The sequence below is a fragment of the Sipha flava genome, unplaced genomic scaffold, assembly GCF_003268045.1.
Source record: "Sipha flava isolate LNK unplaced genomic scaffold, YSA_version1 18526_pilon_pilon, whole genome shotgun sequence".
Classification (NCBI taxonomy): domain Eukaryota; kingdom Metazoa; phylum Arthropoda; class Insecta; order Hemiptera; family Aphididae; genus Sipha; species Sipha flava.
This window is the reverse complement of record NW_020272327.1, coordinates 31,150-56,520: the sequence shown is the minus strand read 5'-3', so window position 1 is coordinate 56,520 and position 25,371 is coordinate 31,150. Positions and strand designations below refer to the sequence as shown.

General features: G+C 28.1%; 2 protein-coding genes across 5 annotated transcripts; one reads left to right on the top strand and one right to left on the bottom strand.

The window, feature by feature from the left end:
• The first annotated feature begins 12 nt into the window (after positions 1-12).
• On the top strand, positions 13-24,336 carry LOC112681087 (reticulon-4-interacting protein 1 homolog, mitochondrial). 4 transcript variants are annotated; one of them, XM_025551356.1, is made up of 6 exons: positions 13-113; positions 16,811-17,039; positions 18,183-18,412; positions 18,490-18,687; positions 23,301-23,413; positions 23,780-24,336. In XM_025551356.1, exons 2-6 carry the CDS (start codon positions 16,853-16,855, stop codon positions 24,198-24,200), a joined length of 1,149 nt encoding a protein of 382 aa, XP_025407141.1. In that variant the 5' UTR covers positions 13-113; positions 16,811-16,852; the 3' UTR covers positions 24,201-24,336. The 4 variants fall into 4 exon arrangements, with proteins under 4 accessions (XP_025407141.1, XP_025407140.1, XP_025407138.1 ...); XM_025551355.1 differs by having other exon boundaries at positions 17-123; XM_025551353.1 differs by lacking the exon at positions 13-113 and adding an exon at positions 11,322-11,516.
• LOC112681086 (general transcription factor II-I repeat domain-containing protein 2B-like) lies at positions 5,430-7,916 on the bottom strand. The gene is made up of 2 exons (XM_025551352.1): positions 6,887-7,916; positions 5,430-6,781 (listed from the first exon to the last, which is right to left on the bottom strand). The coding sequence occupies exons 1-2, from the start codon at positions 7,419-7,421 to the stop codon at positions 5,556-5,558; spliced, it is 1,761 nt and encodes a 586-aa protein (XP_025407137.1). The 5' UTR covers positions 7,422-7,916; the 3' UTR covers positions 5,430-5,555.
• Positions 24,337-25,371: the final 1,035 nt, after the last annotated feature.

Here is a 25,371-nt window from a genome sequence, read left to right as displayed (position 1 = left end):
ATTAATAGTGTTACATATTTCTGTTTAATTTTTTTTATGTAAAAATATATATTTTTGTAGATACTATATGCTAAAGTACTAATTAAAGTAGAAAAACCAATTGAATATCTCAGGTAAAAAAGGGTAAGAATTGTTTTCAATGGTCTTATTTTAAGAAATAATGAGTATGCCCAATCATTTTTAAATGAAAATATGGTAAATTTTTACTATTATTTAATATTTTATTTAAATTTAACTTAGTAAATCAAATTGTTATCTCATTTTTAATTTTTGTAATAATGAACAGTTTTTATTTTTTGGTGATGCTCAGTTCAATATAATTATACCAAGCAATAATGCAGCAGTTAACTGCTGATTGGCATTTCAAAAGTCATTTTATTTTGAAAATTCCAATTAGCAATTATTACTCTTAATTATTTATTTTTTAATTATAGATTTACAAATTCTAAATTGAATCAAGATTAATATAAAATACTGTTGAATACATTCAATTTTTAAAACCTTCATAAAAATGTATTAACTATATTTTAAAAATAATAGTATAGTGCAACCATAGACCTAATATATAATATATTATATAATAGGTCTATGAGTGCAACACAAGGCCGTATCTAGAGGGCTCCAGGGTGTCTGGGCCCCCCCGAAAATTCTTCAATATTTTACAAATGTTTAAAATACTTACTTATTTTTAATACCAGTATATATATTTTTAGTCTAAAATGACTTAAGCTCCACTTAATCATTGATTGCTTTTAATTTTATATCATAATATCATATGAAAATATGATATTAATTTTAATAAAAGAAGATCAAGGGGGCTGGAGCGCTGCATGTTTTAAGGAATAATATTTAGGCAATTCATATTACAAGTACATTTTGAGTGTATCGATGTGTGAGTAGTAAATGAACATTAGTGTGTGTAATCCGTTAACGCATTATTGTTATTATCTGTTGTCGCAAATGACCAGCGACTAAAATACGAATTCCCGGAACTACAATAATAATCAAACATTTTATCTTTATACTATATTAATTTACTTATCCGGCACATCTGTTTTGATGATTCAACAATACAATTTAATACCATAATAGTTCATGTAAATTGTAAATATAAAATATTATACATAAAAATCAAATAATCAATTTTCAAAAAGGTAATACATTTTGAGGCAATGCGGCAAATTGGAGCTACAACCGTATCCAGTTAGGACATGACCAAAGCCTGCAAGTATCGTGAACAAATGAATGAAGTTTACACAAAAATTACAATAAATGTTGTACTTGTAGGTAATAAGATTGAGTACATTATTTTGTATTTATTACCATTGATGACCAACTACTATGTATTATAGACTATAGTCTATGCTTTTTACACATACAAATTTTTTAGACCATAAATTAAAATTTAGTGTTGTTTAATTTTAATGTATGGTAAACTTAAAAAAATCAAATTAATAATAAACTAGAACAAACAATTTTTTATGTTTGTATATTTTTAATGTTTTATTTTAATTCTTCTTTTATTAACTTCTTCAACAGAAAATCCATATAAAATATGGTGAGCTGAGACACCATTTTTTCATTCCAAAAAGTATCGTCTCTTTTATTTTTTTCGAATAAAACCCTATAAATTATAAATTAATAAATGTAAATAGGTAATTAATTATAAACTATTTATACAAATTGATTAAATACCTTTTGGTGTCCAAATACAAAAAAAAACAATACATTCTACGCAGTAGCGTAGATACAATTCTTTTCGGGGGGGGGGGTGTTTAAGAGTAAGTTTTTAAGTGTTCGTAGTATATCTTAAAACGAGATCATATATAATATTACATTTAAAATAGTGTTATTATGTCCCGTATTAATGAAAATTATTTTGTTATTCAATTTTTAATATATACCTAATCATAGTAAAATCAAAATATTTTACTATAATATATAAATATTAATAAATAATAATCAAATATCAATAAAAAAAAATCTGTTGGGGGGGGTGGAAACCCCTTACACCCTCCCCGTAACTACGCCACTGATTCTACGAGCAATGTGAAGTTGACCCTGCACTTGATAATAGTAGTTATCTGTTCTATTCAAATGCAATTTTTCATTTATTATTTTACAACTTTTAATTTTTTTATTATTGATTCCTTCTTCTGGCGTAATATCTTTGGCACTTGCTGGGCATTTTATTTCAACTAGTGAATCTGATCCAATCAAACCATCAGGCGATGCAGCTAGGAATGGGTGATTTAAATCTATTATCAATCCTGATGATACAATTTTTTTATTGATTTTGTTTTCCAGTTGTTCAATGGCAATCATTTCATGCTCTATCCCGTACCGAGTAGCTGCATTACCTTTAAATGTTCCAAATAATATTTGGTTTATGATATTAATACGTAAAGTAGATTCTCGTAATTTGTATATTTTTCCGAATAATGACGCTGTTAGTCTATACAATCAAAAACAAATTAATTAATGAAAAATAATTGTAAGATATAAAATATGTTATTTATAAATTCAATAATATAAGTATGACAGTACCAATCGCTTTTTACGTTCTAAATGCCACTCATTACATTGATGTTGTCTTTTTGTTCTATCTTCCAACGTCCAAATTTAATTTTCTGTTAGTTTTAAACTTATTTAAAAACGTGGTTTCTAATTGACAGTACTCAGTGTTTGTTAAATTCAACAATGGGTCATGATCATTCATTACATTCCCATATTCTTCATCGGGTCCGGCAGACATATTTTTGGTTGATCTATTTATAGCAGTACTAAAAAGACGGCGACGTCTTCTCTGACAATTTGATAATAAATGATTACAATAAACTTTTTTGTCTAGACAACTAGTTCAAAAATTGAATCAATAACACGTTGTAATAATACTCATCTATTCATCATTCATCAATACTTTTGATAACCGTATAGTCATAGGCGTGCGCAGGGGGTATGCAGGGTATGCCGCTGCATAGTCTGCGGCTTCATGTGAGGGGCCCAGTGGCGTAGCCAAGGGGAGAGGGCTAAGGGGGCTATAGCCCCCCATGGGCCGTGTTTATATGTATAATGTATCTTGACTATTTAATAGAATCAATGGATGCTCGTTTTAATCAAAGGCTTATTGATGTTATGCCACTTGAAGGACTTATTCCGGCCAATTTAAATATGTATGACGATAAAAATATTAGAAAAACTGCTAAAATATATGTCCAAGATCTCCATGATGATACCTCATCTACAATCAGAGCTAACCTGTTCATATGGAGGCAACAATGGAGTCAAAATACTATTCCAAAACCGAATTCTGCTCTTGATTCACTCTCTCATCACACCAATTTTCGACCTAACATTAAAATACTTTTACAATTATTCGCCACGTTACCAATTACCTCTTTCACTCCGGAAAGAACGTTTTCAGCACTTAATCGCTTAAAAATTTTTTTAAGAAGCACCATGTCGGAAAACAGACTGAATGGGTTAGCTATGGCTAATATAAATAAAAAAGAGCAATTCGATGAAAGTGAAATAATAACTGAATTTGCCAGAAATTCGCCTAAGAAGATGCAGCTGTCAGAGTGGAGCAAGTGACTGAACACTGAAACTAAAATTATTATTATTATTATTATAAATTATATATTAATAAATATTTTTAAAACTATACTAAAATGATTGAATTACGTTTAGAAACTCGGTGGTAGATGGTGAGAGGGGGGGGTAAGGCTGAATTCTCATATCCTCTCTTACCTTACTTATCCAAAAAAGTAGTTAGCCCCCCCCATTTAAAAATCCTGGCTACGCCACTGGAGGGTTATTTATTATTAATAATATTTATTATTAAGTTAAGAAACTTTAAATTTAAATACCGCCACAGGAAATTTAAATCAATTAAAGCTTGATAGTAATGATACTTCAATATTGAAGGAAAAATTTAATTTGAATACTACATTTGAGTCTGAAATTAAGCTCATTACAAATATGTCTGATAGAACTTCTATTAGAAGGTTATCAACTAAAACAATTGTAGTATGGCTGAATTGGTTATCAGAAAACGACCGGAAAACAATATTTTCAAACTTCAATAAAGCTTTAACACAATTTGCAACAATACCTGTGACAAGCTGCTCGTGTGAGAGGGATTTTTCTAAATTGTCTATTGTAAAGTCTAAACTTAGAATCTCTATGTTACAAGAACGTCTTGATTCACTGATGTTAATATTTATCGAGCAAAAGATGGCATCAGAAATCAATATTGAAGATGTAATAGATGAATTTAAAGCATGTGTGCCGATAAAAAGAAAACTTGAACTTTAGATTTTAAGTACTCTCCATAAAATAACAACATTATAAATATGTTAAAATTATTCAAAAGCATTCAATATAGTACATACTTGATCTTAAATAAATGATAAATTTTTTTTTAATAAATATAAATCAAATTTTAAACTACTTATTTCTACAGTGCATTGTTTAATATTCTACTGTAAAATTATGTGTGATTTTAGATTCTAAGGGAAGTAAAGAAAAGCTACGTAGTTTATATGCAAAAACTTAGATTGTGACTTGAATCTTATATGCGTTAAAAGAAAATGCAAATAAATTAAGGGAAGATTAGAAAATGTATTTGTGAGGGGCCCTATATTTCTTATTGCATAACCTATGAATAAAGTCTGCGCACGCCTATGCGTATAGTAATAGAATGCGATATGATACAATATTATACTCGTATAATAATTGTAAATTGGAATCCACAAAACAACAAAAATAATTTCATAGTACCGCGGTGGGGCGCTATCGCTTATAATATTATTATTATTATAGTCTATTTTATGATGTGTACAAAATTAGTTTTATAATAGGTCGACATTAAAATTATCAGGTCGCGGCTCTAAACCGATGCGGTCGCTGCGCGTGTTATCGCAATTTCGAGAACACATTAATTCTCATACGCGCATACACAAGTCAACGACAAACGCATGAAACTATTTATTTATTCTTTTCAAATTGGTGAAAAGAGGTAAAACCTGGAACAAAATTCGTCTAGTTCTGGTAATCCGATTATATTTTTTTTATTATATTCTAATTTCTCAACTTTTCTTCTATATTTTGTAGGAAACGGATTTTTGATTTTAGTTCAAGTTATTTAATAAAATGCATTCAAATTTTTATTTTTTTTTTTAAAAATTAGCATACAAGTTAATAAAAAATTAAGAAAAAATAATAAAATTGTGGTTCCTACAAAACATAGTAAAGAAGCTAACAAATTTAAATATTTTTTCAAAATTCAAATTGGACAATTAAAACTAGGTGAATTTTGTTTCAGCTTATTGGTCTAAATCAAGGGTGCCCAATTTATTTTGGAAGCGGGCTATAATTGCAATTACATTTATAGCTGGTGGGCCATGTTATGAACAAGATTTTCTTACACTTATAATTCATCTAAAATTCTATTTTCAATAGATACTTAATTAGATAGAACAAATAGGTATTTAAATTAAACAACATTCTAAATTTCACATGTTTTAATTTTTAATAATATTTAAAAAAAAACATCAGTGAGACCTATGAAGAGACTTATTAGCTAATAATTTTTCAATATCTGGTGATAAATCTGATGTTGATAACAACATCAAATCTGAAATATGAGGCGCAGTTAACGAACTACGATATTTATTTTTGACATAGGTTAGAGTAGAAAAAGCTTTTTCGCAAATATATGTTGATCCAAATCTGCTTGAAATCTGCAAGGCAAGATCACACGTTGCAGGAAAGTCTTCTTTTGGTACTAATTTCCAAAATTTTAATACATTTTCTGAAGACTGCAGTTGTGGTTGTGATGATACAATTTCGGTAAATATCTGCTTCAAGGAAACGTGGTTTTGAATTTCTGTGATTTCCAACTGGATATTGCATGAATATTTTTGTATTTCACTAAAAGTGATTGAAAATCGGTTCATGAAAAACAAAATATTATTTTTGTCCTTCTCAAAATCCTGAAATCTGTTCTCAAAAGACTGCAACAATAATTGAATTTGTGTTTGATATTTCGAGATGTCAGGTGAAGTATTTTCTAGTTTTCCTCTTATATCTACAAGCGTAGGAAAATGATCGATATTATTTCTAGTCAAATTTGTCAAAAAAAGGGAGAGTTTCGCTTTAAATCCATAAACCAAATTGAACATTATTGGTAACGAACAGTCCTTCCCTTGCAGCTTCCAGTTAAGTATGTTGAGGTGCTGTGTAATATCTATTAAAAACGCAAGATCGCATAACCATGATTCACTTTCAAGTAAATCTCGCTCATCAGGCATTGCCTGCTTTTCTACTAAAAATTGCAAGACCTCTCTCCGCAAAAGAAAAAAATGTTTCAGCATTTCACCCTTAGATAACCAGCGGACAGCACAATACAAATGTAACTCACCGAATTCATTGATTTCTTCTTCAAATAAAACCCTGAATTGTCTTCGATGAAGAGCTTTGGCTCGGATATAATTAATACAGCGTACTACAGGATCAATAACATCATTAAACTTCATATCTTTGGCACATAAAGCTTCCTGATGGATGATACAATGATATGAAAATAATTCCCGGCCTAAGAACTGTTTTAACAAGGCCACACAACCATTTATTTTTCCCGTCATAGCGGGTGCTCCATCAGTACAAACAGAATTAATTTTTTCCCATGCTATACCTTTTCTGTCGACACATTCCTTGATTTTCATAAATATGTCTCTTCCGGTACTTGTAGTTTCCAACTGGCTGAGCTCTAATAAATCTTGAAATACATTAAAATTTTCATCAACACACCTCACGAAGATGGCTAGCTGTGACATACTCGTCAAATCACAAGTTTCATCCAACGCCAATGAAAAATACTTACATTTCGTTACGGTTTGTGTTATTTGGTTGCTAATATCGTTTGACATCTCCTCTACTCGTCTTGTTACAGTATTTCTCGAAAGTGAAATACCGTCTGCTTTAGTTTTTATATTTTTATCATTACAGTTATTAGAAAAAATTGATAAAGCCTCTTTAATAATTTCCCCATCAGAAAAAGGCTTTTTATTTTTGGCTAAAAGTAAAGATATCTCATATGATGTTTTTACCATAGATTCGAGTTCATCAAATTTTTTTACAAACAGATTCTGCTGACCAAATATTTCTTTTTTTTTCTTCTTTATAAACTCAGCTCTTAGAGAACTTCCTTCCGGGTAGTTTTTATTAATACTTGAATGATTTTGTTTAAAATGCCGTTCTAAATTATATTTTTTGGCGACGGCAATCGTTATGGAGCAAATAAGACATATGGGCTTCAATGCTTTGCTTTCAGTAAAGCAATATTGCATCTCCCATTCTTCGTGAAATGTCCGAGAACGTTCTTTCAATTTCGACGTAATTGGTTTGCTGAGAGCCATTCTGGCTTAAAATTAACAAGTAAAAACACAGAATAAACGCAATTATTACAAAATAATTTAATATTTATTAAGTTGTACGTATTATTTTTACGACCGTAGCAAAAGGCGGGTGCGGAGCGACTGATTTTGGTCGCTGTTTGTACAATATTTCGAATAACAATTTATTATCTTAATTCGCCGATATACGACGACTACGTCGACGGACAATCAAGATAATCTATAAACATAAAAATAATACCGATTAACATTGCGACAAATGCGGGTTCGGGTAAAACGCATCCGGTCATCACAGGAAAACCCGATAACATTGCTGTGTGGAATGGTCCTAGTGCTAATTTGATACACACACGTATATAAAATAAAATATACAACAAAATTTAAACTTAAAAGAAATATTAATAATAATTTAAAATGTCATAGACTATAGAGTATAGATGTTGGCGGGCAAATCCAAAAGCGTTGACGGGCCTGGGTTTGGGCACCCTTGGTCTAAATGCATGAAAAATGTAGGCTGCTCCAGCCGCCTTAAATCTTTTTCTGTCATATTTTTAACCAAATATCAAAAGTTAAAATCTAAATTCAATAAAATTACAATAAACATGTTTTGGACCCCCCGAAAAAAATTTTTAGATACGGCCTTGGTGCAGCAGTTCCCAAACGTTTTTGGGTTACACATCCCCATATAAAATAAATGTAATCACGCCTTCCATGAATAAATAAAACAAAATTTTTTAAATATAAGCAAATTATTATTGATCTTAAAAAAATTTTATGATAGTGTCATATTGGTACAATATAACAGCTGATATAGTGATTGAGCTAAACAATATGATAATTTTGTAAAAATAAAAAAAGCTCTAACTATTAACGAGCTACTATTTTTTTTATTTTTAATAACAATTATTTATATTATTTAAAAATTGTATACCATTAAATAACATGTGAATTACTGGTATATTAAAATATAAAATCTACACAAATTTATAAATGGAGATTTGCAGTGCCGCAACTACATTAATTTGGCCCGTGTGTAAATAAAATCAATGCCTTCCCCCTGCATCTAGTCTTTGCAGGGAAACCGTAACTTTAATCAATTGTAACCAAACTATTTTGAATTTTGATTATATAGGCAGCAAAAGAAACGTTGATGTACGATAATGTATGCAAAACAAAATCAATCAATTATTGTTCAATCTCCATTAATAATTATTATTACAAAATGGTTTTATTTACTTACTTTCTACATATTTTTCAAATATTACCATTTGGCCTTATTCAAAGCCGTAGCAAGGGGAGGGGGGTTATAGGTGCCCACAGTGGCGTATCCAGGATTCATTTAACGGGGGTGTTTTAAAATTTAATCAACTCATGGTAATTGGGGGACTCTGACCCCTCCCGTATTAAATTAATAAACACCATGTATTTATATAAATGATTAAATTAAGACAGTATATGTAAAATCTACAAGTTGTATACAATGTTTATTCAAATTATACTGTAAGTAAGTTTGCAATTTGGTGAAACCTAACCATAAAATACGGTCGACGGGGGGTGTTCTAACACCCACATCACCCCCTCTAAATACGCCCCTGGGTGCTCATTCCACGAACGCAAGTTCCAGGAGGATGCAAAAATGAAAAATTTGCAATTTAAATGTTACTTATAAGTAGGTCCCGGATTTCAATGCAAAGTGTATATTATTTTGGTTGATCATACACAATGCTCTCTAAGAACATAATTCGTTTCATGTAACGAGGGTTTCAAAATTACAAATTTTATTTTGCATTTTTTTTGCATATTTCGACGTTTTTTTCATTTTTAGTATTATTGGGTCATTTTTTTTGGTTTTTAATGCATATTTGTTCGATATACTAAACAAATTTAGCCTATTCAAAATAAAATCAAAAGACAAATGATTTTCTTGATATTTAAGTAGGTTTATTGGGTTTCTCCGAACACATTGTCAATCTTTCTTAAATAAAAAATTTTTTCGATTTAGTTTTTATCTTATCTTAATTTATTATTGACTATGGAATGTCACCAGTATTCGTTCAAATAAAAAATAATTAACTAATTCGTATTACCTCGCAGACGTTGCTCGTATTACGTGTGAATATGATTTTAATGTATTAAATAGTGTTTTAAATAATGTTCAAAATAAAAATTATGTCATTTTTAAGATCATTTTTGTGGTAAAATGCATTTTTTAAGGACATTTTTGGCTATTTTTTAGAACATATTTGTATGATTTTAAGTGCTTTTAAATCCTGGCCCTACTTATAAGTAAAAGCAATATTATGTATTTATGTAATTACTTATAAAACTTATAAATATTATTATGTTATACCTATGAACCTACTTATAATTATTATGTATATTTATATTTTAATAAGTTATTGATTAAAATTAAATTACATAACCCTTACATAATTATAAAAAAAAATCATTATTTATATTACATCTTTAAAATATTAATTTTTTTTATGAGTTTTTTTTCTTAATTAAAATACGCAAGGGCGTATTTCGAAGTTTCGACCCGGGCGCAATATTTAGTTGCTACGACCTATTACATATTAGGTCTATGGCTACGGCTCTGGCTCTATTATAGGCTGGGGCCATGGGCCCGTGTGTTTGACATACGCAACACATCCAGTTATTTCGGCACTGGAAATTTGTTTGTTAGTCAAAAATACATGTATACTTGTAGAATTTAAATTTAAACCAAAATGTAATTACTACTATAGAAATCATATTTTGAAAAATAATATGAAGACTGTTTTTTTTTTATAATTCAAATACTTCTTGCTTTATTGGAAATATGAGGAGGCGGGTCATGTAAGACATTCTCGTGCCTTTTTCTAAACGCATTTAAACGCTCCACTGTACATAAGGCCTCACATAATAGTATGTCAAATGTCAAATTGAATATACGTATAAGTAACGAGTACTTGAGTACCTATCTGCTCTTAAGCGAATTTTGTTTACATTTGGATCGTTCATTATTATAAAAGGTGTCAAAGTTTGAAATTTTGAATAGGGGTGAATAACCGGTGCAATATTGTTTATTAATTTTTATTTATGTAAATGTAAATAGAAAAACGTTGGCTATATCTTGATGAACCAAAGGAATTTATAATATTTAGCTATGAACTATATATATATGTATATAGGACTATTTTTTGGAGGGTTTTAAGTTTTCAATTCTCTTCTACCTAAATACAAACTTGTTTTCATTGAAGAAGTTGATTAAACATAAGTTAAAATATAAAATGTGTTATTATTTAGTTTATTGAATATGTAAAAATTGTTTAATAATATTATATCACATGATATCTATGATATCTATATATCTATGTCTTAAAATTATAGAATATTTTTCAAAATAAGAGACATTTCAGAGGGGGAGGGGGTTAAAACCCGTTAACCTCCTGACTACGCTACTGTATATATCATTATAGGTGATTAATAGCATATAGTTCTACAGTGCTCGAATTGAGAAAAATTAAATACAGGACCTCAGTTTAGTGATTTAAAAACTGCATTTTACGGACACAATTATTTAACATAGACTCATGGGAGGTTTCTATTCGATTCTAAGTGGATCTGGCATTGGATTAAAACAAAAACCATAAATATTAAGGATTTACCAGATTTAAATATTACCAAACATATTACTTGTAAATTTTGAAGCTGAATTTAAGAAAAAATTTAAATACGCCAATCCAGCTTAACTATCGCCAGACAACTGAGCGGTCAGAAAGTGTAATATACATATCGTCAGTTACGGACGAAAATCTCGTAAGTCGTAATTTTCATAATTTTTTTTTTTATTGGATGCACTGTATTTTTGTACACATTTTGATATCATATCATGTTATTTTCCGGCAATTTCATAAGATATCGTACAAAAACAAATGCTTGTATCAAAACATCGTACAAAAACAACAGTTCAGATGAAAATTTTGGTTATTGTTAAATTTTATATTGTTATTTTTATTTATGTGTAAAATTATAATTTATAACACTTGATAGAATTTGAGGATGAAAATGTGGTTGAAGGCAGTCAAATCATTGATGATTTTCCTACTGTAAAAGGTATATAATAATAGATAAGGCTATTTTATTTATGTAAAGATTGATTAGAGGAAATAAAAATTAAAGAAGAAAAATTTATACACCTCCAAGAACTAAAACAAGTCTTACCAAAACATACTTGGCAATTTTATGATAATTTACGTTATACAAGAAATAAAAATAAATGATCTATTTATTAATATAAAATAAATATATATTTTTTTATTTTATCAAGTTGATTAATTTAATTATTATTTAAAGGTTTTAAAATTTATTTTTTTATTAAATCAAGATGATTTATTTAATTGTTTTTGAATATTAATCAAACTCTTTTATTTTTATTTTATCAGTTGATTAATTTAATTATTATTAAATTGTTTTTAAATATTTTTATTAAATCAAGAAATGATCTATTTTAATTTTTAAATATTAACTTATTTATTATTATTTAAAATTGTTATTGTATTAGTCTTATAAAAGCACATATTATTTCAATTAATTTGTAAAACATTTCCTAATAGTTTTAATTTTTCTCATAATTTGTAGTTCTTTAATAAAATGTTAATTAACTGTATAATAAAAAAACAAATTAAGTTGAATTTTAAGTTAAATTTTATTATAATTTGAAATTTCACCAAAAACTCTTAAGTCAAATTAATTTAGATTCAAAAACTCGTAAGTCAAGATCTTACAGATACATAGTAGATAATTAGTACAAAATAAAATTAAAGTGAAAATAATATATAATTGTCAATTATTAATACACGTCACAGTTTTTTGCTGTTCTTGAACAATTTGATAAAAGTGACTAACGAGGTTTTCGTCCGTAGCCGACGATATGAAGTGTTATATATTTTTAACTGTGGTAGGTCACTTATTTTTCAACGTCACTGATTACAGCCGTTTTGTTGACTTTTAAAATAATACTGATAAATACGTTTATTATTATAAAATTTCACCATACATTTAGTTTTTTATTCTTACCAGTTTATTACTGCTGTTATTTTTCATATTTTAAAATACAAAACTGTACTTTTATTGTAATTATATTTTTATATTAAAATATAGTTGAGGTATTTAGGTGAGTTTAATCCATTTGAACTATTTATTTTGAATAATGAATTTATATTTAATGTAATATTAATTGTATAATTTTCACGTTGTGTTATAAATTATGTTGGTACATAACCTGTGATTGTATATTGTTAGAATTTTTTTTTTCTATTTTTACGATAAATTTCTTTGCATCTATTCATTAAAATGAAAAAACGCGTATCTACGTAATTTTATATTTAACTAATTCGTATTTTCATGTCTTGATGATTCAAAACAATCGGAATATTTCAGATTTTATAAATATGTTTAAAAATTTTACGTCAGTTTTTAATTTTAAATACATGGAAAAATCAGTTTCTTTTTTTCTTCTTTTAAATATCACTTTAGTTGTTAAGCTTAAAACGTTAGACCATAACCCATACCAACATTTTATTTTAATAATTGTTTGAACAAACGCGAACGGTACTTCGTATGATTAACATATTGTACACATCTTTTGTATTCAAATTTCCTACAATTTTTCTATTTATAAATATTCTGATGATATCATTGTTATCAATTGCCCTATCGTGACATTAAAAATGTTAAATTTTCAAAATTCCGAGTTACCTAATCCTGTGTCACCGCATCCATTAGTAATGTCATGTTACAAGACGATATTTTTTATTTTATTTTACGAATAGAAGATAGACGCATTAAATTAAAAACAAAAAAATCTAAGTAATTTTATTTAACCAAAATTACAGCAGCCCACCGGGGCATGCCCCGGTGCCCCGGTGGCCTAGTCCAACCCTGGTGTTACGTGGTGATTATCTATATAGGGTGAGATGATGGTCAGATAGGAGTGTTGCCCCCTTTTTGGGGTTTTCCTGGTACCTTTACTATGTAGGTCTATGTAGTACTGTACAGATATGAGATATTAAGTACTTATATGTATTGTACACAAAACCATCTGATATTGTGAAATGTTTTCAAAGGTTACTACATTGAGATTTAATGTTTAGGAACGATGCGAATAAAAAAATTAAATAGAATTAAATAAATACGTTTATAGGTACTTTTTTTTCTTTAGGAAAAAAATTGAAGTACGAAACAATTTTATTATTTTAAATATACATTTCTACTAAATGAGCCATTAACTTTCATGTTAGTTTTTCAATCGACCGCCGACTTGCATTAGAGCCGATAATAAATCTATACCTACTATTATGAAATGAAAAATTCTCTTTTAAGAATAATCTAGTAAAAATATCCACTCTTATATTTAATACGCACAACATTTTCAAACTTAATATTTTGAACATTTCTTTGTCCTAATATTCCTCAATTTCTTGGACAATATCGATTATAAAATTTTTTATAACTATTTGCTTATTAGATGAAAAATTTATCGACTTTTCTTCTTAATTATACTAAAAATTGGTAAATATGCATAATTAACTATTGGTTCAATTTTTTGTTTTGAAATGTTAAAGAAAAAAATCTCGTTTAATCATAATAATATAAGCATTGCTTATTAAGCAAGTATAATATTACAAGTAACATATGCAACATACTATGTACAAGCAAGTAGTATATTATTATATTTTTTGAAATTATAAAATCGTTTTCAAGGTGAATTTTTTGTATCTTAAATAAGTATTAATAAAACATATATCATTAGTCATTGCTATTGTTGTTTAAAATATGAATATTTGTTTAAATACCTACATATGTGTACAAATGTTCATTTTAAATAAGTGCAGTGATTTTTAAAAACAGAAATAATTGAATCGTACTATAATATCAATATAATGTAACAACGATAAGATGTGAGTTGGCTGACAATTATATGTTTATTTATAATCTGATTAATTATAATATTGAGTGTTTTGAGTTTACTTTCCCTTGTTTATTCTATTAGAATATCTATATTATTTTATTAACCCAAATATATAACTAATTTAACAGCTGGTTCTTTTCTTTCAGATCTTTATTTATAGTTAACCTAATATAGCGGGTTTCAAACTTTTACGACCACGGAACCGTTAGGAAATAAATTGTGTTTCGTAAAAGTCCAATGTATGCAGTGGCGTACATACGAGGGAGAGGGTTCCCGGGCTCAAACCCCCCCAGTGCAAAAAGAACTTGTTTTATTATTGATGACGTGTAATACATTCGTAGTTTCATTATTACGCTTTGAACTTAAAATATAAAACTATACAAATATTATGATAATTAAATAATTATATTGATAGGTATTTGAAAACTATGCTGTTTTTATATTCCGATAGCTATTAATTTACTGTAATGTAAAAGTAAACTGTAAATTGGTAAAAAAGTTGTATAATATAATATCTATTTATAGCAGTTATTTATCATATTTAAAGATTGAAATATAACGATTATATTTTTTTAACCCCCCCTCTCCCACAAAGCAAGATTGAATGTACGCCACTGAATATATGTTATTCCAATTAACCTCAGTTTTTCAATTGTTTATTGAAAAACTAATAAATATTACAAGTAATGTTTTAAAGATAGTTCATGATTATTTTTTATTCAAATTACTACACTCAATATTCACCTTGCGAAACCCTTGAGGTTGATCTATGGAACCCTTAGGTTAGATTATTTAATATAATATAGACTATAATTAGGCTTTTTAATATATTTAGGAATGTCACCGTGAAACCATTTCAAATTATGAACAAACTAGTATTACATACACAAGGTTAAGTTTACTTGAATAATATTAAAAATTATTTTCTCTTTACTATGTTGAATTTAAATAAATAAATATCTTTGATTATTGTATTTATATATACTGCACTAATTCTTCAAAATTCTTTTCACAACCTCCAATTCACTAATTTTACAAATAATTGATACTCAGGTCCCTCCTCCCCCCCATCAAAAATAATTCTCTGTTTCCCATCTTAAAATGAAAATGAATCTCCTTCATTCTACTTAATACATTTAATTAATTTTTATTTGTTTCAAGAATAAGTTTTCATATTTATTCATAATTGTTGTGTTTATTTAATTTTATTATGATTATTATTATTAGGAATTTATCAAATATTATGCGAGCTTATTATTTTCAATATTCATATTAAATAAAAATGGCATTTCCTCGTTTATATTATGAACAAAACAAATACAAAAAATTTTAAATATTAATTAAGATTTTGGCGTATTTCTATGTTCATATATAATCCGGATTATAGCTTTATGCAATTTTTACTCGTATATAAACTGCGTTAAAATATTTATATTTTGGGTTTTTTCATTCGAGACTTTTATGTTAGTCATCGTATCACATAGGTAGTACAGAAGGATATAAATTTTATAAATTATTTAGATAGTCTTATTTATAATTAGAGTTTCAACAAAAAACAGTTACATTGAGTGAAAGGAGTAAGTGAAAATGTTCAACGCGAGGAATGACGTAAATGCCCGGCAATGCATAGGGATGAAAATTCATTTTATCATAATTTATATTGTTCACGGAAAACTATGGAAAAAAGTATCCATCGATCATATGTAGGTATACAGCCAGTTTATAAATCAGCCGCATTTTTACAGTATACAGAGTGAAACACTTCAATATATATATATACATGGGATATCCATGCAACCTCCATGTTTAATTTTAAGCGTTCGGGCGCGATTTTCACATTTTTATCAAGCATTTTTCCTACGTAATTTCAATGTACTGGTGGCTAAACCCTTCGAGCTGGACTATTAACGACGTACATTGTTCTAAAATAATTTTACATAAACGTCGTTAACCCTTTGGTTTTGGTATCATATTATTCGCGAGACCTGACAAGTACCTAAGTAATAAATCTTTACCTACGATACGACTGCATTATCGTAGACGCGTGCAAACCGTTGATATCAGATTTATAATTACAATTTTCGGCGCGCGGGCGCGCTTGACATTCGCACGATAAACGTACTGCGTACCGTGGACATAATAATCGTATAACAGTGTCTATATTTATGCACTCGCGACTCCGTTACCTTCCGGAGCCGGTAATCTTACACCGCTCGTACCTGTTCGGCAATAACAGTTTTCTGAAATTGTAATTACCGTTGGGCAGCCCGCGCCGTATGTCATTCTGTAACGCTTTCACGACCTGTTCAGACGCAATCGAAACCTCAACGCACGCGATACCGTGTTGCTGTTCAACTCGTTGGTCGGCCCGCAATCGTTCACGCGGCACCGTCCTCGTATAGTGGGCATTTTGCGTTAACGTTACGTTCACGTTTAGGTTAGTACCGGCCGTGCGCAGTTCCCACGTACGTGGACTACGATGTCCGAGACCGCCAACGGGCCCGCCGCGCGAATGGTCGCCTGGCAGGTCGATTCGTACGGCCCGTTCGAAAACTCGGCGAAGCTGAACGCCGACGTCGGTTCGCCCGCGGCCACGGTTGGACCCAAGGATGTCCTGGTGCGCGTCAGAGCGTCTTCCGTCAACCCCATAGACGTCCTCATGGCCGGTGAGTGTGTCGCTAATATTATGTATTTATTATTAGGTATTCATATTCCCTTTCGGTTATACTGCACTCCTCGTCCGCGGGTCCCAAAGTTGTCGCGTTGGAGTACACAATTTCCGTTCCGAATCGTGACCGCTATGCTTTCGTTTCAGCAAACGGAGTTTTTTCCCTCTCCCCGCTTTATTCGCTGGTATTTGATTTTCCCGTCGGCTTAGGAAATACCGATGGAAAATAATTCATCTGAAAAAAAAAACCAATCCATTAACATTGTAGTTTTAGCCAATTACTCCGTTTCAAAGTTCAAAAACACACCTACATTAAGTATATCTTTCGTCAACAGTTATAACTCCTTGTTTTATCATAAAACTCATCAGTACAGTGGCGCCCACGTAAGGCACCAAGAGGTGCAATTGCACTGATTTCTCGTGGGTCCCGGGGCCTACAACCACTCTGGTTTCTGGAGTAAATACTATAAATGCATAACTATTCATCTAGATCTTTAGATACTTGGACAATACCAACCGGTGAAGATTTTGACATTTTTTTAAAATAAAAATACATTTGAAAATGCATCTGGAAAAAAAAATTATTTTAATCAAACAAATAGGATCTATGGATGTAGACCAAAATACATTTGGGGGCCCTATAATTATAATTGCACTGGTTCATGGAAAACCTGTGGGCGCCACAGCATCAGTACAATACGTTTTCCCAAAATCATCCGTTATTCTTTTTTAAATTGAATATAATTCTGTTATAGAAATCATCATTATAGAAGATCTCAGAATATAAGATGTTATGATTTATAGAATTTTAGAGGGCTAGAGTAAAATACATCTTTGACTCGGGTATTCATTTATATACGGGTTAGTGCGTATGGAACAGAAATTGCTTATATTTTTGCATTACTTATTGATTGATTTATTTATTTATTTTTTGAGTGCATTCTCCGAAATGGATGAACATTTAAAAATATTATTTTATGTTGGGAATAAAAGTATAAAACGAAAAAATATTTGCAATCGTTCTGTTCCATGTCGTATGTATATAGTCTGTATAAATATATGTATACTTATTCTGTGTATAATATATATATATATATATATATATATGTGTGTGTGTGTGTGTGTGTGTGTGTCTGCGTAGAGGGTTACGGTCAAGTGCTGTTGGGCAGGATTCGACAAGCAAAAAATATGTCCCTATGCAGGCCGGTCGAGTTCCCGTTAACTTTAGGACGGGATTTTTCCGGCGAAGTCGTTGCTACGGGAATCGACGTGCCGGCCGTGGACTTCACCGTGGGAGACTCCGTCATGGGCGTCGTAGCTCCTTACCAACAGGGCTGTCACGCCGAGCTTGTCGTTGCTCCTGCTGCTCAAGTATTGTGCAAAGATATCCACTTAACTATGAATAACGAATGGACTTGACGACTTTTAATGATTTTGCGATTGTTCAGGTGATCAAAAAACCCAAACACATGTCCGACGAGGAAGCGTCAAGCTTGTTGTACACGGGTTTGACTGCTTGGTGCGCTTTAAAAGTTTCCGGAGGATTGTATGTTTTGAACGCTTCCGGTAAAAACGTGTTGGTACTCGGTGGATCTGGTGGTGTTGGAAATTGTGCCATACAAATATTGAAGTCTTGGGGCGCTAAGGTAATGTAGAAAGATGATACATACAACTTGTAAACTTCCTACTTTATACACCTAAATAGGGTTGAATTAATTCAAAGATTCTCAAAAACGTTTTTATAAGAAGATTCATCGTAGGTCTGATCGCTGTTATGTATTTAGAGTTTTTTTATTTTAGTTATTTTTCAAATATTTTATTATTAACTTCCATACTATATTTTGCCTCATCATATAATATAATTTATACAAGGTTATTGCCGTGCCATCAAGCTATTGAGAAACATACTGAAATCTCATCAAAGTCGAAAGAACATCATTTCTTTTTACAATTTTTAGTCTAATTTGTATCGTTTTACTGAAATAGAAAAAAGTTATCGGTACTCATTTAAATTCGCGTAGTTATGTTTTTAAACTTTTCTTTATTAAAATCAAAATGTTTTTAAACCACAGCAATGGATTTAATTACTATTTCACTCTTTTTTTATAAATATGATATTGTTACGATTATCATGGATAATGTTTAACGAGACGTCATTAATATTCAAAACGAATTTAATTATTATTTTTCCGTGACTTGATTTTTATTTACAGTTTAAATTTTAATATTCAATAAAGTAACATATTATAAATAAGACATTAAGTTACAATTGAAAAAAATACATTATATCCACTATAATTATATATATTTAGATCTGAATGATTGCAATATTGTAAAAGATATATAGAAGATATAAAATTCCCAATATGTACAAGGTATATGAACTAATTATTTTAATTACAGGAAATAATTGAATAACCACTTAAAAGTAAATAATATTCGTATGTATTCCGTATATATTTTTAAGTATTTTAAAACAAATAAAAAAACATGCGTTACATAAGGAATTATCAGTAAATAACAATAAAAATAAAACAAAACAATATTACTATGGAAAAAATTGAAAAAAAAATTCATTGGGGTCAAATGTATTTTTATCATGGAAACGTTTACGTACAAGTAAATACCTAAGGTTACGTAATGCATGGCTATACCATTGAAAACAACTTTAATTTCGATCTCATTAAATTAAACTTATCATAGTTTAACCAATTATTCTCACGTAATAATTACGCACCAATTGTGTAAAATATTATATTTATAAATAATAATAATTTGGAATTTTAGTTGGAACCAAATATTCATAATTATTATTAGCATCCAATTGTAATCTAATTTCAATCGTATAATTGTTTATAGCTCAACAATAATTATTCGATTTTATCAATTCCTTTAGTAACTTGTGTTTAAGAATATGAAAACATATTTTGTTTACTGCAGTTATTACTATAATTATTATACTAGTGAGTATAATTATATGCATGTAGTTATATGAAACCATGTATTAACATTGTAAATGGGCTGTTCGAAAAAATATATTCAAGGATAAAGAATCAAAACTTAAATATTAACGTATATTATAATGTAATTTGTCCTTGGCGAGTATACACTTTTGTATTCTAAACATCTTACAGTTGATTCCAATTGTACTATTAGTTTATACTTTTCTAGAGTAATGATCGAATCCACAATTTTTTTGTGTCATTTTAATCATTGTATGTGTCTGATTAATGGATTTCCTCTATACAATCGTCCTTAAGTGTTATATTTTTATACAGTTCTGTATATCAGCACAATTAGTAAACTTTCTGAACCGTTTTTTCTAATATTACAATTAAGAAAATTCGAATGTAATATTATATGATTTATAATCCCAATTATTCGACATTTGACTAATTTTTGGTGAATTTATCAAATATTTATCAATTAAACTAATTAAACGATGTAAAAATTGTTTGTGCGAAATAATCGAATCGCCAAATTTATTATGAGTATCGTATAATATGATTATGGTCTAAATTCTATATGATAATATATGACAAAATACTAGTTAATTATTATTAGAAAATATCTAAATTAAACATGATTATGAATTATTTATTACTGTAAGTAGAACTAATTTACATTTCAATAAAATATTGAAACTCGTTGAATGTTAATTTATAATGAAATTGTTTTTTTGTTTAAAGAAAAGGTAATTAAATAAGTATAACATTGATTTGATTTGAAATAAATATATTTAATTAATAATTACTGTAACTTACGTTACAAAATTAATCTAAAATAATATGTTGTTTCGGTGTACCGTATAGGTGATTCCATTTTTGTTATTTTTGATATATCATCTATTTTAGCGATAATATACTTTCATTTTAGATTATATAGGGCCTCAAAAGTAAATTCAATTTTTTTCATATACTTAGGAGACCACGAATAATATAATATATAATATAATAATATAATGTATAATGTATTTTTGTATCATCGAATCTTTGTTGAAATAAACAAAAATACTAATTTGTATATATTTCTTGTTATTTTTTTGTTATTGTCTTATTTTTGTTTTAAATTTTATAATTATTTTTAAAAATTGTACAAGGAATGTGAAAAAATGAATATTTTTTTGCACATTGTATAATTTTGGTAGCTTTACTATTTATAGCAACATAAAAACTGATAACACAAAAATAAAATATTGATAGCAATCTCCATTGAAAACTATGAATTGTAATATTATAAACTTTATATTTATTATATCTTATAGCAATCCCAGAGTAATACTGTTTTAACTTAAAAATATAATGTATTATTTCATATAGACTAAACTTTGAAATTATTAATCTTTCGTTTTACTTATATTCATATTATTATTATATAATTGTTAGTATTTAGTTTGAATTTATTATATTAATTCAACATTATGTTGACCTTTTAATTTAGCTTGCGAGTATTAGTATAACAATTTAAGTTGTTAGCTTAAATTTTAGATTATTAATTATTTTAAGAGTTTTGTCTCGATTATTATTTTAGTGCGATACGCTATATATTATAATTATAGTTTAGATTTCAGTGTATTTTTTAAATGTAATATAATATTCTTTAGTTTGTTGAGGCATGCAATTTTTGGTCAAGTTCAGTTATGGTTTTTAAGATATTTCATAAAACGTGAAAATGAACAATTAAAATGGTTAATAACAAACAGGACATTATAATTACATTTTGTTGACATATAACGTGTCATTCAGTATGTAAGTTTATCGCAGTAACTTTTACGTTATGTAAATATTAATTAACATTCAATTACACGTAGGTAAAATAATAAATTTCTTAATTTAATATTTTAAGAAATCATTAACATGAATAAAAACATAGGATTTAGTAAATAATATACATTATTGTTGATCACTTAATAATGATTTTAATAATCCTATTAAAAAAAAAAATTCTTCTTGAAATATTTTAAACAAACTTATTTCTATCAAATATTTAAAAATAAAGTACCGTTTTCACATCCCATTACCATCGTCCAAATGTATGCATATTAATATAAAATGAAGTTAATTAAATTTTTAGTAAGTGCAATGACAGTGAGTTAAATAAATATAATTATGTTGAAGGTTTTTTTTGTTTCAAAAGTTCAAAGTTATGTGTACAATATTCTTTAAGTGGATGTAGTAAAAAAGAGACATATTTGCACATTTTTTTAGCAGTGCACTCAGACCTCTGAAAAATACTAAAAAATAATCTACTGATTTGAATGTAACAGTGAAAGGTAATTATGGCAAAAAACGATAAATAACAAACATTGCTTACCTAAAAATTAGTTACACTATCAATAAGAAACTAAATTATTAATACTGGTTATGTATTTTTTGATGAAAGTTATATATTAATTAGTGATGTTATGAACCTTGATTATTAGGGTTGAACCGAACCGAACTATCGATTAATGGTATGAACCCGAACCCAACCGATCATTTTTTTTTTTTAAATCTCAGTACTGAGCTTCAAAATGATCGTAACATCACTAATATATTATTACATATCAAAATTATTAAAACGTGGTTCTTGTACAATATCAACTAAGTCATTTAAAATATTTTTGAGGAGAGTTATACTAACTATTCTAGAATATACTAAAATTAAAATTATATACGTAGACACAATGCATGTTTATAGTTTCTATATTCAAATATATATATAAGCTTATAACTACTACTACTACAAAAATTAAAACGCATGCAAAACATAAGTTTATATTTAATTTATAATAACATTTATTTATACATTTTTTTTTAAAAATGTTATATTAAAAATCATAAATATTTTAATTAAAATAAAATAAAATGTACAACGCATTAGTTTCATCAGAATTCACCACATGGTGGTCACCCTAATAATATTCTAATTTTAATATTAATTTATTCTTTTATATTACATTAGTAATTAAAATAATTAAGTGTAAATAAGTGTACTCAGAAATTTACTATAATTTGAAAATATTTTACATAGATTAAAAATGCACGTATTAGTTGTTGCATAATTGTATATCAATATATCTAGTTTATTTACTATATTCTACAAAGTGTAACGAAATAGGATGAAACAACTCCCTATATAATTTGTAATGTTTTGATTTACCCTTTTAAATAAATATGTTGAAAATGCTCACTATATTTAAAAATAACATTTTAAACAAAAAATCAATATTGAAATATGTATTATTGATTAATCTATGTTTTCTTGTAATTGTTGATAGGTAACTACTACTTGTAGTACAAATGCCATAAATTTAGTTAAAGGACTTGGACCAGATAATGTCATAGATTACACCACTGAAGATGCACATAAACAGATAGAACAATTTGGAAAGTAAGTGAACAAAAACGTTAAATTTAAATAATAAAAACAATTCTTGTGGATATTAGAAAAATTTGATTGAAAGAGATTTATTTTTATTTTTATTTATTATCAAAATTGATTTATCTCATTACAATTTCAATTACAATTACAATTATCTCATTACCAGCCAACTATTAAAAAATAAGATTAAAAAATAAATATATTCTCTCTTCTATAAAAATATTAAGATGTTTAAGTGTGCTTCCGATAAAATAAAATACTTGCAACGGAGTTATACAACACCGATTAGACATTGTATATTAATTTGTTGTTATTGATGGGACTAGGAGACAAAAAACGTTATTAAAATAATATATTTGTATTGCTTTCATGTAGGTACGATTTAATCCTAGATGCAGCAGGAATTCCTTATGACAGCATCAATAAATATATGCCTTTGTTAAAATGTTGGTCATTTTCTGGGTTCATAACTCTACGAAGCCCGATCTTGCACAACACAGACTCATATGGCATGATAGCTGGAATGTTAAAAAATGCATATGATCTAGTGGTACCAAACATTGTGTCTGGAGCAGTATTCAAAGGTTCTTCGATCAGATGGGGTACTTTCATGCCTCTAGAGAGTGGTATTAAAGAATTAGCACAATTAGCCGAAGAAAAAAAACTCGTTGTTCCCATTGACAGTGTTTTTGAATTCGCAGACATGAAGGACGCGTTCAAGAAAGTGAAGAATGGACATATCAGGGGTAAAGTAGTTGTAACGTTTAATGATACAAAAATTAATACGAAAAATTAAATGTATGAGTCAAAGTGGCGCATTTCAATGTATGATTATTCGTTTATCTTTTGTAGTATGATAAATCTTTATAATCAAATTTTAATCTATTATGATGGTTAGCTTTCACATGTATTATTAAAAATAAAATAAATTATTTATTCCTGAAAAATAAATTTTATATTGAAATAAAATTGTTTATTTTGTAATGCATTATTTAATAATATATTATATTCATTTCAAATTGTCTTATAGTATTATTCTGTAATTTTTTTCTGTGTTGTATCCGTGCAGGAATATATTGTTATCTCTATTCTCTATTATTTCTCAAACATGGTTAAGGCATCAAGTTTTTCAGAATAACTAAAATTTAAAAACAAAATATAAACACTGTATGATAAAAAGTTTAAATTCTTTGACTGACTGACTTAAATTATGTTTTTGGTAATTAGCTCCAACGTCATTAAAGATGCAGGGAGAATATTTTGAATTTAATTTTTTTTCCGTCTTAAATCTCCGTAAATGATATCTTTAATTTTTAATGCAATTAATTAGGAAAATGTTCGATTTTTCGTTTTAATAATAATTGTTATTAAATTGCAAAAAAAAAAAAATTAAACAAGACAATTCATATGGAGAACAAATTTTTTTTTTTTATTATATTTATTTATTTATTTTAATATAATTATTATATAAATGCTATTATTATATTCTTGCAACGAAAAAAAAAACCTGTCCAAAAAATACATTGATATCAACATTATCCAAGCTTTTTGTTTACGAGGTATTTCAACCATTTTCATAAACTTCTCTTGTTTCTCCTTATTTATAAATATTACCTTTATACCAGTTTTGTTTCAATATCACTATCCAATACTTAGCGGTTGATATATACATTTAACTATCTAAAATACACATATTAGGTAAACATCAATATTAAAATCAGCCGCCAAGTATTGGATAGTGATATTGAAAAATAAACTGGTACAAAGATAATATTTTTAATTAAGAAGAAACAAGAAAAGTGTAGGAAAATGGTTGAAGTATCTCGTAAATTAAAAACTCGGATAATGTTGATATCAGTGCATTTTTTGGACAGATTTTCTTTTCGTTGCAAGAATATAATAGTTATTATTTTGAGTTTGGCGTTTTTTTTTTTTACTTTTTTGTAAGTTATTTTGGGGAATATTAT